Source organism: Hylobates moloch, unplaced genomic scaffold, assembly GCF_009828535.3.
Source record: "Hylobates moloch isolate HMO894 unplaced genomic scaffold, HMol_V3 SCAFFOLD_22, whole genome shotgun sequence".
NCBI lineage: Eukaryota > Metazoa > Chordata > Mammalia > Primates > Hylobatidae > Hylobates > Hylobates moloch.
This window is the reverse complement of record NW_026652297.1, coordinates 16,736,065-16,750,238: the sequence shown is the minus strand read 5'-3', so window position 1 is coordinate 16,750,238 and position 14,174 is coordinate 16,736,065. Positions and strand designations below refer to the sequence as shown.

Sequence of the window (14,174 nt, the reverse complement as noted above, 5' to 3'; positions counted from 1 at the left end):
CATGTTGGCCAAGCTGGTCTCAAACTCCTGACCTTAAGTGATCCTCCCGCCTTGGCCTCCCAAAATGCTGGTATTACAGGCATGAGCCACCATGCCCAGCCTCTTTTGCATTTTCTTTTTCAAACTTTAGAATTATGTTGTTAATTTACATGAAAAAACATTTGGAATTTGATTGGGAGTACATTGAATTTCTACATCAATTTGAGGAGAATTGTAATTTTTACAATATCAAGTCTTCCACTCCCTGTTCAAGATATAGTTTTCCATTTACTTTGAGTTTCTTAAAGTCTGGTACATAAAAGTTTTAGATGTCTTTTGATAGATTTAGTCCTAGGCATTTGTTTTTCTTATGTTACTTTAGGTAGCATTTTTCATTTTTTTTTTTTTTTCAGTTTGAGTATAGAAATACAATTGACTTTCGTGTATTTACCTACCTTGATCCAGCTCTTTTTTTTTTTTTTTTTTTTTTTGAGACAGGGTCTTACTCTGTCACCCAGGCTGGAGTGTAGTGGTGCAATCTTGGGTCACTGCAACCTCTGCCTCCCGGATTCAGGCGATTCTCCAACCTCAGCCTCCTGAGTAGCTGGGACTGCAGGCGTGCACCACCACACCTAGCTAATTTGTGTATTTTTAGTAGAGAAGGGGTTTCGCTATGTTGGCCATGCTGGTCTCAAACTCCTGACCTCAGGTCATCTGCCTGCTTCAGCCTCCCAAAGTTCTGTGATTATAGACTTGAGCCACCACACCCAGCTTTAACTCATGTATTCTAAGGTATACTGTAGTTTCTTCAGAATTTTATACACATACAATTTGTTATGCATAAAGATGAGAGTTTATTTTTTTCCTTTTCAATCCTTTTACTTACTATTTCTTTTTCTTGCCTGACTAAACTGGCCAGGGCCTCCAGTAAAAAGGTTGACTAGAAATGATAATAGTAAACATTCTGGTCTTATTACTGATCTCAACAAGAAAGCTTTATTCAGCATGCCACACTAAGTATGATTTCTGTAGATTTTTATGGTACACAAATACTTGATATCAGACTGAGAAAGTTTTGTCGAATAAGTTTGCTAAGAGGTTTTGTTATGAATGGATACTGAATTTTATTAAATGATGTTCCCGTACTGAGTGATAGGGTCATACCATTTTCCTTTATTATTCCACTAATATGATATATTACAGTGATTGATACTTGAAAAGATAGCTTACATTCCTGGAATAAATGCAATTTGGTAACTATTTATTAATCTTTTTTACATTTTGCTAGATTCTATTTACTAATCTTTTGTATGGAAATTTTGCATCTGTGTTCATAAAAGTTTTTTTTTTTTTATCTTTGTCATGATGTCTTTGTTAGTTTTTCCTTTCTAAGTATACATACTGTCCTCAAAACATTAGTTAAGGAGTGTTCCTACTTTTCTGTTCCTGGAGGAATATATTGGTGTAATCTTTTTTCTTTACTTAGAGACAGGGTCTCACTTTGTTGCCCAGGCTGGAATGCAGCGTCGTGATCTTGGCTCACTGCAGCCTTGAACTCCTGGGCTCAAGCAATCCTCTCACCTTAGCCTCTCGGGTAGCTGGCACTACAGGTGCATGCCACCGTGTCCAGCTGATTTAAATGTTTTGTAGAGATGAGTTCTCACTATATTGCCCAGGCTGGTCTTGAACTTGTGAGCTTAAGCGATCCTCCTGCCTCAGGCTTCCAAAGCCCTAGGATTACAGGCGTGAGCCACCACCCCCACGCTGTAATTCTTCTTAAATGTTCGATGGAATTCATTCCACCTGGCCCTGGACTATTCTTCATGAGACAGGTATTTTTGTAGACTCCCCTGTGAAAAGAATGGAAACCTTGAGAATCTTCATTGTCCAAGGACTTCTGAGAGGTAGAACAGAGATAGAGAAAGAGAGAGAGAAGGAGAGAGAGAGAGAAAGAGAGAGAGCAAGAGCGAGTGAGCAGTGGTGTCATGTGGCATTTCAAAATGCCTGGCATTTTCCTAAGAGTACCCTGTCCAGTCCCCAACCCCCTGGTCATATGGCCCGACCCAGCGGGCTTGCAGGGTGACTGGTTTCGTGAATGTCGGTTCTCAGGCTGCCAGGCTGCTGCTTCTCGAGGATGACCCAGACTCAGAGAAGTCTCTGGTGTCAGGCGGAGGACACTGGGTGGGTGACAGGAGGAACTGCTCAAAAGAGACAGAGGCTCTTTGTTTGCTTTGCTTCTGTGTCAATTGGGCAACATTTGGAAACAACAAATATTGGTTCAGCGGCCCACTGCTTTCTTACCCACCTCCTGCTGGTCAGCTTTTCCAACTTTCCTGCACGTACACACAAGTGCAGCTATTTCTTTAGGGGCCAACTCGTGGTTGAAATTTAAGAGTTTTGCCCTGTTTGCGGTGAAAGATTTGGTCTCTCTCACCTCCCTCCCTCTCTTTCCTCCCCAACTAAATATATAAAGAGAAGGTCAATATCAAGAAGGCAGCTGTGGTCTGGAGAAGGGCAAGATTTAGGAAGTTTGAGTTCAGGTCTCAGAGCTCCATGAATAAGGACCCATCATTTGACTGTAATGTCCACATCTGATAAAAGGAGGTACTGATCTTATCTTGCAGGGCTGCCCCAATGATCTTGCCCCAGGACAGTGCCTCACACATACAAGGGGATAAAAACATGATATTTTCTTCCAGCTGAGCATAATCAAGCCAGTCCATGTCTTGCAGTTGGTACTCAGACCTCTCCCAGACTGACCAGCCCCTGTGCTGGCAAAGCCCTGGAGGCTGTGTGCTTTTGGAGAAATGGCAAGGCTGGGAGTCTCATGTCTGTCCCTCTCTCGGTGTGACCCCAGATGAGCTCCTTGGCCCCTGCATGTCCTGGTTTCCTGGGAGAGGTAGTGTCCCTGGTGGATGCATACACTCTGGAACCAGACTGCCTTCTTTTGTATTCTGACATTGCAGCTGACCTTGAACAAGGTATCATCCTCTCTGGTCCTCAGTTTCCTTGTCTCATCTGTAAGATGCAGATGCTAAAGCACCAAAGTCAGAGGGATAGGGTAAGTGCTCAGTGAAGCTCCCAGTAAATCTCAGCCATCATTAACCTATTAAAAGGGACCGTGAATCTCCAACTCCAGAGCATCTCTGGTGTAGAATTAAAGAATATAAGTGAGAGCACAGGTACAAGTGTCATAGACATGGAGCGCTGTAATGTTAACCTCTTACCTTCATATGCTCCTATAGACATATATAGGCATAGGCACCCCATACAGCTAGGGCCATGCAACATGTACACCCCAAAGCTGACCTCACCCCTGCCTACCTCACCCCTGCCTACCCCATCCAAGGAATGGCAAGCACAAGGCTCTGCTGTTGTCCTCCTGAGCAAGAGCCAAGGCCCTGGCCTCTCCACCTAGGTGTGTGTAGATGATGTGGGAGCACCAGTTCTCTATGTCTTGTCTGAGCTTCCTTCATATCCCATGAGGCTGTGTACTTCCTTCCCAGCACCTGTCTTGGGCTTGGACTCAAAGGACCCCTTCTGAGGACAGGGCATAGAGTTGGCTGGTCTGGAGAGGACTCAGCCCAGCCAGTAGGTAGTTGCTCCCTACTGAGGGGCTCTGTCTAGGCTATGGGCCTGTGGCTGGAGGAGTGGCCTCAGAGGGGCTTAGTCTATGAATGTAGATGGGCCCCAGGGAAGGAGAATCACTGACCATCTTCTTTCCATGCCCTGTGTTGAGCTTCCCTGAGTTTGTGGCATGAGCTCAACCTTTGGTAACTGCACTTCCTGCTCTCTGGCAGACCCTGCAAGCTTGTTACAGGGCCTGTCCATGCATCAGCTGTATGTGTGCATGCTGCTCTGCCGGGTGCCTCCCAGTTAGCCTTGCCCCTGACTTTTCCTGCTCATCTCACATCCCTACCTCAAGGTCTCCAAATGAATCCAGACCACTGCCTAGAGCCTGCTGCAGGGCCAGTAGGAATATGGCCCTCATGCCAAAAGTCTTCTTTCCCTATGGCTCAAGTGCAAGGGGCCCATGGATGGGCAAGGGGGGAATGAGACAAGGCAGCAGTGGTCACTCTCCCTTGCTGGTGAGGCTGATGTGTTGGGAAAGCCAGACTTGACTTCTGTCCTCACTGTAAACAGAAAGCTTCTGCAGTGGACTCTAAAGTGGGAGGTGTGTAACCCCTTTGCATATGAGATAGTCTTTTGGAGTGTGGGAGAACATAACCTAACTTCCAGTTATATTTATTGTTATTGCAAAAGATTAACAAATTATCATTCATTCATATTGAATGTGTGAATTGGCCCTATCTCCCACCTGAGTCTGCAGTCACGACAGATGGAGCCTTTGAGGTGTCCTAAGGGAAGATGGGGATCACCTCACAATGCTATAGGTGAAGAGGGGGGTGCCAACCCTGCCCTTTGTTTTGGCATTTTTATTTCCATACTTTGTGGTTTGTATGTGCCCAGTTAAACGGATGTACAGATTAGATAATCTGGCTTTAACTCCAACCTTCACGAGATGCACACATGCCTTAAAAAGATTCCTACAAAGAAACTAGAATTAGGAGATAATTCTGACAACACAAAAACAAATGAACAAAAATCAAACGCCTGACCTGACACGTCCACTAGGCTTGGTATGAGCTTGGTCAACTAAAACATGAGACAGAATGAATGACCATCTGGTCAGGTTGGATAAGAAGTAACTTTTGGCAAAATCTCTGAAGTCTGGATTTACACTTTGTGGAAGGAATCTTGACCTTTCCCCAAGTATATTATGCCTTGAGATAATAATCCTATATAAGGCCGCATAAGCAAAATGACATTTGAAAACGAGTTTCATCTTTAGCTCATCCTTTTACAAATTTCTATTCCTTGTGCATGATTGAAGTGTACACATTTTTTAGTTAAAATATAAGCATACAGAAGGCACAAGTTCAATATTTTTCCTGATAAGGATGTGCAATTAAACCAGTTAGGAGACTCATCTACTAGAGGGGGACATGGTGGCCCCAGGCTGTAAGAACAGGCCACACCCTCCACTGGGCCGCTTGCTTTGTGCTAAGATGGCACTTTGTTCTGAGCCTCACAGTGTCTTGACCATGTTCTTATCGGAGGGAGTTCATCTTCCTCTATGACTCTGTCCCTAGTCTAAGGTGTCCCACAGGAAGCTTGAGGGCAGGAAGTTTTCCAGCCCAGGAGCCCGAGCTCAGCGGGGCAGGAAGAGGGAGCAGCTCCTCCATGGGGGACCTTTGAAAGCCCAGGAGCAGGATATCGAGGGACACCTGGTGGGGAGCAAAAGGTGCTGAGTCTGTCTTTGACCTTGAGCCCAGCTTGTCTGTCCTGCATCCTCTCCCAAAAGGGGTTTTGCCTGTCATTCTCCAGTTCTAGTGTGGGGTCTGGGCGCAGTTCTTTGCCCTCTCCAGCCTCGGAGTCTTCCTCTGTGGACTGTGCAGATAGGACTGGTGGCACGGACCAGCTCGGCAGCCCTGGAGTCAGGAGCAGAGCCACCCGGCTCCCAGCCCGCCGTAGCCGCTCCTGGCACCGAGCGAGCCGCGATGACAATGGCTGCATTGTGCTTCATGTCCCTTCCCATCAGCATTTCTGTGCTGGACTCCTTCCACTCGCGGGTCGTCTCCAGAGCTCAGAAAATGAGGTGATCAGTGGGACGAGTAAGGAAGGGGGGTTGGGAGAGGGGCGATTGGGCAATCGGGCTGCACAAACACGGGAGGTCAAAGATTGCGCCCAGCCGGCCCAGGCCGGGAATAAAGGGACGCGGGGCGTGGGAGGCTGCACAGAAGCCAGTCGGACTGTGCTCGCTGCTCAGCGCCGCACCCGGAGGATGAGGCTCGCCGTGGGAGCCCTGCTGGCCTGCGCCGTCTTGGGTGAGTGCGGGCGCGGGGAAGCACCGCAGAGTCTGCGCGTTCCCTGCAACCCGGGCGGCCACCGCGCAGCCTGCATACACTCCGCGCTGAGGCTAGAAGCCTGGGTGTCTGGGTGCCTTTCCCTTGCCTCTCTACGCCCCACCCCTGGCCTCTGCTTGGGCTTCTAGACACCTTTCACTGCACTCACTGTCTCCTCCTGCTCCTTCTCTTTGTCCAGTAAATCTTGCAGCAGTGAAATACAATAAATCAGAGCACGTCTAAGCAGGTTATCAAAACCCTTTGCTGCTGCTGCCTCTTGTCAAGTCCAAACTCCTTAGCACGGCATTCAAGACCTCCTGGGTCTGACCATTCCCCCTTTCAGAGTCTGATGTCCCCTGGGTGCCCTGGGAGCTGTAGATGTCCTGCCAAGGAGGCAGTGCCATCGAGCGGTCAGACCATGGGATTTGAAGCCAGACTTCTCGGATCCAAATCCTGGCCACCTCCTCACCAGGGAGGGGGTCATCACAGCACTTGCCTGGGAGGGTCAGCTGAGGGTCAGCGAGGTGGTGGATGATGGGTACCAGTGGCAGATGTTGCACACATCCTGCTATGGGGCAGTGGCTGACGCCTCACTCCCCGACCTCCTGAGGTGGGGCCCCCTTCATACTCTAACTTCTGCCTGCCATTCATGGGGCATTTGTCACACTGTTGGGGCTTCCACGTTTTGTTGTCTCTCCCCATAAGCTAGCAATTCCTTGAGAGAGGACCCCACGTTTCTTGCCTTTATCCCCGCACAGAGCACTTCACAGGCTGTGCAAGGTAATGCTCCACTGAGGACATATTCTCACCTGTGGGAACTCCGGAGGCATGGCTTTGTGGAGGGGCTGCCACAGACTTATGTTGCCTCCTAGGATTTCCCATGGGCCAAGAGGGAAAATGGGGGTCGCTGGGGTGGCCATCCCTGGTGGCCCCTCCTCATGCATCCTGGAGAGCTGTGGGCCTCCTCTCCACAGGCTTTGTGGATCTTCTTCAGAGCCAGTGAATCAGCCTTGCTGTCGTGGCCCACAAGGAGTGGAGATGACAGAGGGCCTTGGGGAGAGGGCAAAAGCTCATGTGATAGGGGTGCTGTCTCTGCAGCCACATGGATTTTAATAGTTACCCATGGCTGGCTTCAGCTTTTTTTGTGAATGGCAGCCAAAAAGTGTGGTGAAAATGGAGGGATAGTTCAGTGGAGACAGAGGGGAGACTGTTGAATTTGTGGAGTTTTTAGTTATTCCTAAACAGAGAGCAACAGACAAGAGTTACAGACAAATTAATTCTTTTCGTTAATTTACCCTCAACTACTGGCCAAGAAGGGGTGTAACTCAGAATGTTTTCTTCTTTTGTGCCCTGAGTAGCAGACCCAGAGTCTGGAGACCCAGATTCTAGGCCTGGCTTGGCCAACAACAAGCAGGGTGACCTCAGTCTCACTCCCTCTTCTCAAAAAGATGGCAATTCCTCCCCCACTGGTTTCCATAGTTGAGGTATCGAGCCAATGTGTTGGGGTAGCTGAAAACGCCCTGTGCATTCTGAGGCTTACGTTCCATGGGGGGCCAGGGGCCAGGACAGTGATGGGAGGAGACAAGGCGGATACAGAGGAGCAGACTGTCATCTCCAGCTGGGAGCTGAAGGCCATGCCTGCATCCCTCTGGCCAGCAGAGGGTGGTCAGTAGGAAACTGGCAGGCCATTAGGGCAACCTTCTGTTGGCCCAGTCTCAGAATGCAGTAGAACTTGTGCCCTATAGTGTTCATGGACAGGAGTGAGAGGAGGACAGGACTGAGGGGATGTGGCTGTCAAGGCCTTTCTAGGGGCGATGCTGTCTCTCCCTCAGCACAGCGAGTGGGTCCCTTCCATCTCTGGCCTCTCTCCCCCAGGGCTGTGTCTGGCTGTCCCTGATAAAACTGTGAGATGGTGTGCAGTGTCGGAGCATGAGGCCACTAAGTGCCAGAGTTTCCGCGACCATATGAAAAGCGTCCTTCCATCCAATGGTCCCAGTGTTGCTTGTGTGAAGAAAACCTCCTACCTTGATTGCATCAGGGCCATTGCGGTAAGTCGCTGCTGCCTAAAAGGGAGTGGAAGAAAGCCATGCTTTCTCTGTTTCCAGTCACTTTGGAACAATTCTTTACTCACAGGTAGGAGGCTGATATATGGGGCAGTCAACCTTGACTGTTATTAAAATCACTTCAAAAGTGGAAATGGGGAGGTTTTCTTTAATGTGTCTGGAAAGCAAAAGTCAAAAAGCACATTGACTTTTGCTTTCCAGACACAGTAGACGCAAGGGTGACTGTTTTGAGACACTAAGTTCTCTGAACTTGGCGACAATATAAGAATGCCTGCTATCAGGCTGGGCGTGGTGGCTCATGCCTGAAATCCTAGCACTTTGGGAGGCTGAGGCAGGTGGATCACCTGAGGTCAGGAGTTGGAGACCAGCCTGGCCAACATGGCGAAACCCCATCTCTACTAAAAAATACAAAAATTAGCTGGGCATGGTGGTGTATGCCTGTAATCCCAGCTACTTGGGAGGCTGAGGCAGGAGAATTGCTTGAACCAGGGAGGCGGAGGTTGCAGTGAGCCAAGATCCTGCCACTGCACTCCAGCCTAGGTGACAGAGTGAGGCTCCATCTCAAAATAAATAAATAAATAAATAAATAAGAATGCCCACTATCAAAATTATTATATAACCTTCTTTGGCAGCTTTTGATACACAACTGGGAAGATGAGTGATGCATGCAGGGGGAAGAGTAAAGTGTCCTGATTGCAGGTGACAGCTGATCCTTTTGTTCTTAGGTCTACAAAAATGCTCTTCATCCTTTCAACATTGCCCCTGCCCATCTGTACATGTCAGATCCCGTGCTGGGCAATGGGGCTGCAGTGGTGAATTAAACACATTGGTCCTTACCCTCAGGGAGCTCATGGCCTAGTCAGGAGAGCAGAAAAACACACGGATAAGTAAACAACTAATTCCAAAATATGGGGATGTACAATGGAGGGAAAGAGGAGAGTGTTCTGACAGGGACTCACAGAAAAACCTGCTTTGTCCTGGGTGCTCAGAGACCATCTCTCTGAGAGAGATGTAATGAAGCTGAGACCCAAGGACTGAGCCTGGGTGGACTCCAGTGTAAAATACACCAGGCAGCAAACAAGAGCGTATGCAAAGGGCCTGAGGCAGAGCAGAGTGGGCTTATTTAAGTTGCTAGCGGGAAGCCAGCTGTCAAAGATAAGCACAGCCAGATATTAGTTTAGGCAGTGACAATAGGTTTCATGCAGTAACCACTGACAGTGGGGGAAAGAGCTAGGCTCCATTATGATTTGTGCAGTGGTGATGTGAGCATTTTAAAGGGAGAATGAGGGAGGGGAGAACGCAGGGCTCTGTAGAGTCAGAGAAGTAAAAAGGTAGAAAGGGCTGGTCAGTGTAAGTGTGAGGAGGCCAGCTGTGTCTGATAGCTGGCAGTTCTCTTGATTAGGACTCTATTCTCCCACAGATACTGCGAGACAGACACTCTATCCATCCTGATGATTGTTTTGCAAAGGAATGGCTCTCAGTCCTTGAGAGAGATGCTTGTGAGTTTCAAGAGATACATATTCACAGTTTTAAGCCCTTTTTAGTAAATGCTCTTGGAAAGGGAGGTCAGGGGCCTATCATCAGTTGTGTGTTGACTGGAAGAAACAGGTACATTTTCCTGGCAGCACTGAGTTTTCTCAGGCAAGCACTTTAAGGGGAACCGGGGCCATCCTAGGGACACAGATTTGTTCTGCTAGGAGCCATGCCAGAGTCTGGGCAGGTCTCTTAGTGCAGGGGTTTGGACAAACTTGTCAAGTGTGGGAAATTCTACAGTTCTCAGCACAAAGCAAGCAGGAGGTTAGCCGAAGGGAAAAGGTGGAAGAGGTAGACACATCCAGAGGGAGCCTAGCTTCCCTCGAGGAATCCGCGCTGGGGTTTTCCTCCTCTTCCAGTGTCTTCCTGCTGGCTTCCCTGTGGCTTCCCTCCAGCCTTCTCTCTGTAGCTTTCCTTCTGGGTTTGGTTATCTTGACTTGTGAGAGCTTGCTTGATTATAATCCTGTCCCTCCTAGCTGGCGCAAGTTCCCCTGGGAACCCTGCAGCTCTAGTGCTGGACCCTGTGTTTTAGGCCTTGGCTCTTCAGCTCCCTGAGCCCCTGAGGTGCCAGTGATTTCTTGGTGTCTTGGCAAAGAAAGACCAGGTTCCTGACCACTCTCCCAACCCCACTGCACTGGGCAAAGCTCTTGTTTGTTTGCTTCATTAAAAAAAAAAATTTTTTTTACTATACTTTAAGTTCTAGGGTACGTGTGCATAACGTGCAGGTTTATTACATATGTATACATGTGCCATGTTGGTGTGCTGCACCTTGTTTGCTTCATTTTTATTCAACAATGTGAGGACTGGGGAAGGGAAGGTGTTTGCAGATTAAACAAAACCACGAAGTGTGTTTCATACATAAGGTCTAGTTGTTGTGGAACAGAAAGGCCCATCATGTCTCTTAATTTTGTTTTGTATTGTGGTATATTAAAAATATGTTTTACAACCCAAATATCCATTGATGAGTGAATAGATAAATAAAATGTGGTAAACACAAATGATGAAATAGTTTTAGCCTTAAAAATAAATGAAACTCTGATATATGCTACACTGAGATGAACCTTGAAAACATAAGTGAAGCAAGCTAGATACAAAAGGACAAATATTGTAAGATTCCACTTTTATGAAGTATCTAGAATAGTCAAATTTATAGAAACAGAAAGTAGCATAATGACTTCCAGGGGCTGGGGTGGGGGAGAAATAGGAGGTAATTGTTTAATGTGTAAAGAGTTTCAGTTTCTGGAGATGGATAGAGGTGATGGTTATAAAACAATGTGAATGCATGTACTTAATGCCACTAAAATGTACACTTGAAAATGGTTAAAATTGGCCGAGCGCAGTGGCTCATGCCTGTAATCCCAGCACTTTGGGAGGCCAAGGCGGGCAGATCACCTGAGGTCAGGAGTTCGAGACCAGCCTGGCCAACATGGTGAAACCCCCATCTCTACTAAAAAAAAAAAAAAAAAATTAGCCGGGCGTGATGGCAGGTGCCTTAATCCCAGCTACTTGAGAGGCAGAGGCAGGAGAATCGTTTGGACCGAGGAGGCAGAGGTTGCAGTGAGCCGAGATTGAGCCATTACACTCAAGCCTGGGGGACAAGAGCGAGACTGCTGATATAGTTTGGCTTACAACATATTTTATTTCATTTAGAAATACTATTGCCTTATTACTTGATTGTAACACAACAAAGCTCATGGAACTATAGTTTTTGCTTTGTAATTTTTTTTTTTTGAGAGTCTTGCTCTGTCACCTAGGCTAGAGTGTAGTGGTGCAATCTTAGCTCACTGCAACCTCTGCGCCCCAGGTTCAAGCGATTCTCCCGCCTCAGCCTCCCAAGTGGCTGGTATTACAGGCATGTGCCACCAAGCCCAGATAATTTTTGTTTGTTTGTTTTGGTAGAGACGTGTTTCACCATATTGGCTAGGCTGGTCTTGAACTCCTAACCTCAGGTGATCCGCTTGCCTCGGCTTCCCAAAGTGCTGGAATTACAAGGAACGTGCCACTGTACCCGGCCTGCTTTGTAATTTGATCAATAAGAAATCTTCATAGAGAACTGGCAAGGGCTTCTGGAAAAATCATTTTGATTAAAGACATTTAAAACAAAAAAGGAGTAAAACTATGTGTTTAAGTGTCTAAATAAAAGATGGTTGGGCTCACTTTAAGGATTTACATAAAAAGAAAATAAATTATAGATCTAGTAAGAAGGCAGCTATAATATTTCAAGGGATCTGTTGATGTAAAGGGCTTATAGAAGAACAAAGTCAAAAAGGAACATAACCTGAAGTAACAGTGTAATGATAAGAAATAAACCCAGACTGTCTGGACTCAAATCCCAGCTCCATGACTTACTGGCTACGTGGCCCAGGGAAGTGACTTAACCTTTCTGTGTCTCAGATTTCTCACTTGTAAAATGGAAATGAGATAGAAAGAGAGATGAGCTGCTCATGTGTTGGAGTAGACAATTATACCAGAGATGAGCAAAAATGGAAGTAATAATCAAGCTTTTGATCATTCAGTACATAGTATCACCAAGAAGCTAAACCCAGAGAAAGTGGCCAATCCCTCAGCAAAAGGGTCATGCAGTTTTACGGACCCAGGACAGGAAGGAAGAGCATTGAGTACCGAGTCAGAGTGAAGATGAATGTTTTCAAGGTTTCCATCTTCCCCTAGGAAAAAAAATCTCCACAGAAGCACCTGAGGAAGACCTCAAAGGAAGTCTCAAATTAAGAGGGCTCTGAGCAAAGGTCATGGGCTAGGAATGAAAACAGGTGTAAGAAGAGCGTGGCCACCCCAAGAGAGCTGTGTCCTTGACAGCAGAGTCCCCTCCAGAGACCGCATTGCACTGGCTGTGCTCTGAGTCTGGGGTGGCAAGGGCAGCTTTCTCCCACGGAGCCTGCCAGGTTAAGCCTTCATAATTGCCTACGGTAAAGTCACATAGGATTTTTGGCCAGGAGCTGGGCACCTCACCAGGGAAAAGAGAAACACAATCCATCCCTCCCTCTATGCAGAAGGAATAGGAATTTGGTGGCTAAGTGCCCTTGCGAGGGAGACAGAGTCAATTGAAGCAGCAGGGCTGTGCATGGTCTAGTCAAGTTCTGGCCCTGGGTCCGTGGAGTCCTGGTAGCCACTCTCTACTTATGTGGGTTGAGGTGGGCCTTCCTTGGAAGTCAAGGCTTCATCCAGGACTGGCCTCTTCTCTTTCAGGCAAACGAAGCGGACGCTGTGACGCTGGATGCAGGTTTGGTGTATGATGCTTACCTGGCTCCTAATAACCTGAAGCCTGTGGTAGCAGAGTTCTACGGGTCAAAAGAGGGTAAGTTCTCCCTGGGACCCCAGGAAGGAGTTGTCATCTTTATTCTGTCTGCTGAGTGTTGTGTTTTACAGGCAGGTTTTGGATATCAGATATAATGAACATTCATCTTTGGAGAGTGAGTAGAGAATAAGGGACCTCGTCAGCCGCCACAGCCACACATCAAGGCCTCTGGGGGCTTTGGGCTGGCTGAGGGCTGGTGCTGCTAAAACTGACCCCTGGGCCAGGCGGATATGCTTACCAGAGAAACACAGCAGGCTGTGTGCAGCTTGACCCAAAGGCTACTGCGGTCTAGTGATATGCCTAGGGTCCCTGGAGGCCTCTGGAGCCATAGGTACCACTCACAGAGGAGAGGTCACTCTGGAGCACACACTCAGATGCCAGCAGCCCTGCAAGTCTTCTGAGATCAACCTGACTGTCCCTGGGCCTGGGCCAGGGGACAGGAAATACTTTGATGGACCTCTGTTGCCACAGCTCCAGTTTCCTAGTGGCTAGGGTTGGTAGGTGTAGGCAGACACACTGCAGGGCCAGGGGAGGCAAAGCATTCAGGACATGTGTGTGTGGCCTTCTTGCCCGTTTGCCTGGAGGGGTAATATTACAAATATACCTTCTATGGTCTTCTCTCTCCCCTACAAGCCTAGGAAGGCTTTCCTGATTCCCCCCTCCTTATCACCCAATCCAGTAAAAGCATGGCCTCTCTGCTCCCCTCCCTCCTCAAGAGTCTGCTGGTGATGAGCCATGTTTCCCTGCACCAGGCTGAGGGCCTTCCATTCACATTGTGCCTTTGCAGATCCACAGACTTTCTATTATGCTGTTGCTGTGGTGAAGAAGGATAGTGGCTTCCAGATGAACCAGCTTCGAGGCAAGAAGTCCTGCCACACAGGCCTAGGCAGGTCCGCTGGGTGGAACATCCCCATAGGCTTACTTTACTGTGACTTACCTGAGCCACGTAAACCTCTGGAGAAAGGTAAGCTGGCAGGAGTCTGGGTGCCCTCGAGTAGCTGCCTCTGCTCCAGATGCCCACACAGGCCGCACTAGGCAATCACCATCAGCAGACGTGGGATGAACTCAGGTGGGGGAAGGAGGTTAACGAACTTTAAACTGGCAGGTCTGCTGCACCAGCAGCATTTGGGAGGTGGAGCTCAGCTTTTTTCTGCTCTGAGCTCCCAGCACCCCAGCAGAGGCTGTTCTGATGAGTGAGGAAAGGGTGCAAGGCTCGGCAGAGGGTTTCGGTCTAGACGATGGTGGCTCTCTTGTCCACTTCTCTGGATTTCTTTCCTGGGGGTTTCTCTGGAGCCCTGCACCTCTCTAAGCAGTTCTCTCATGTCTGGGGCATGGATCCCAGAGGGGACCTCTCTCTGAGCTGTTCCAGCCTCTGACAAA

General features: G+C 48.1%; 1 protein-coding gene across 1 annotated transcript in view; it reads left to right on the top strand.

Annotated features, from left to right (window-relative positions):
* Positions 1–5,631: 5,631 nt before the first annotated feature.
* The window catches only part of TF (transferrin), a 31,888-nt gene continuing 23,345 nt past the window's right edge, over positions 5,632–14,174 (top strand). Inside the window, exons 1-4 of the mRNA XM_032143451.2 lie at positions 5,632–5,867; positions 7,761–7,933; positions 12,686–12,794; positions 13,582–13,758. Of these exons, the coding sequence (XP_031999342.1) occupies positions 5,825–5,867; positions 7,761–7,933; positions 12,686–12,794; positions 13,582–13,758 (502 nt within the window). The 5' untranslated portion in view covers positions 5,632–5,824. The remainder of the gene's footprint in view (positions 5,868–7,760; positions 7,934–12,685; positions 12,795–13,581; positions 13,759–14,174) is intronic.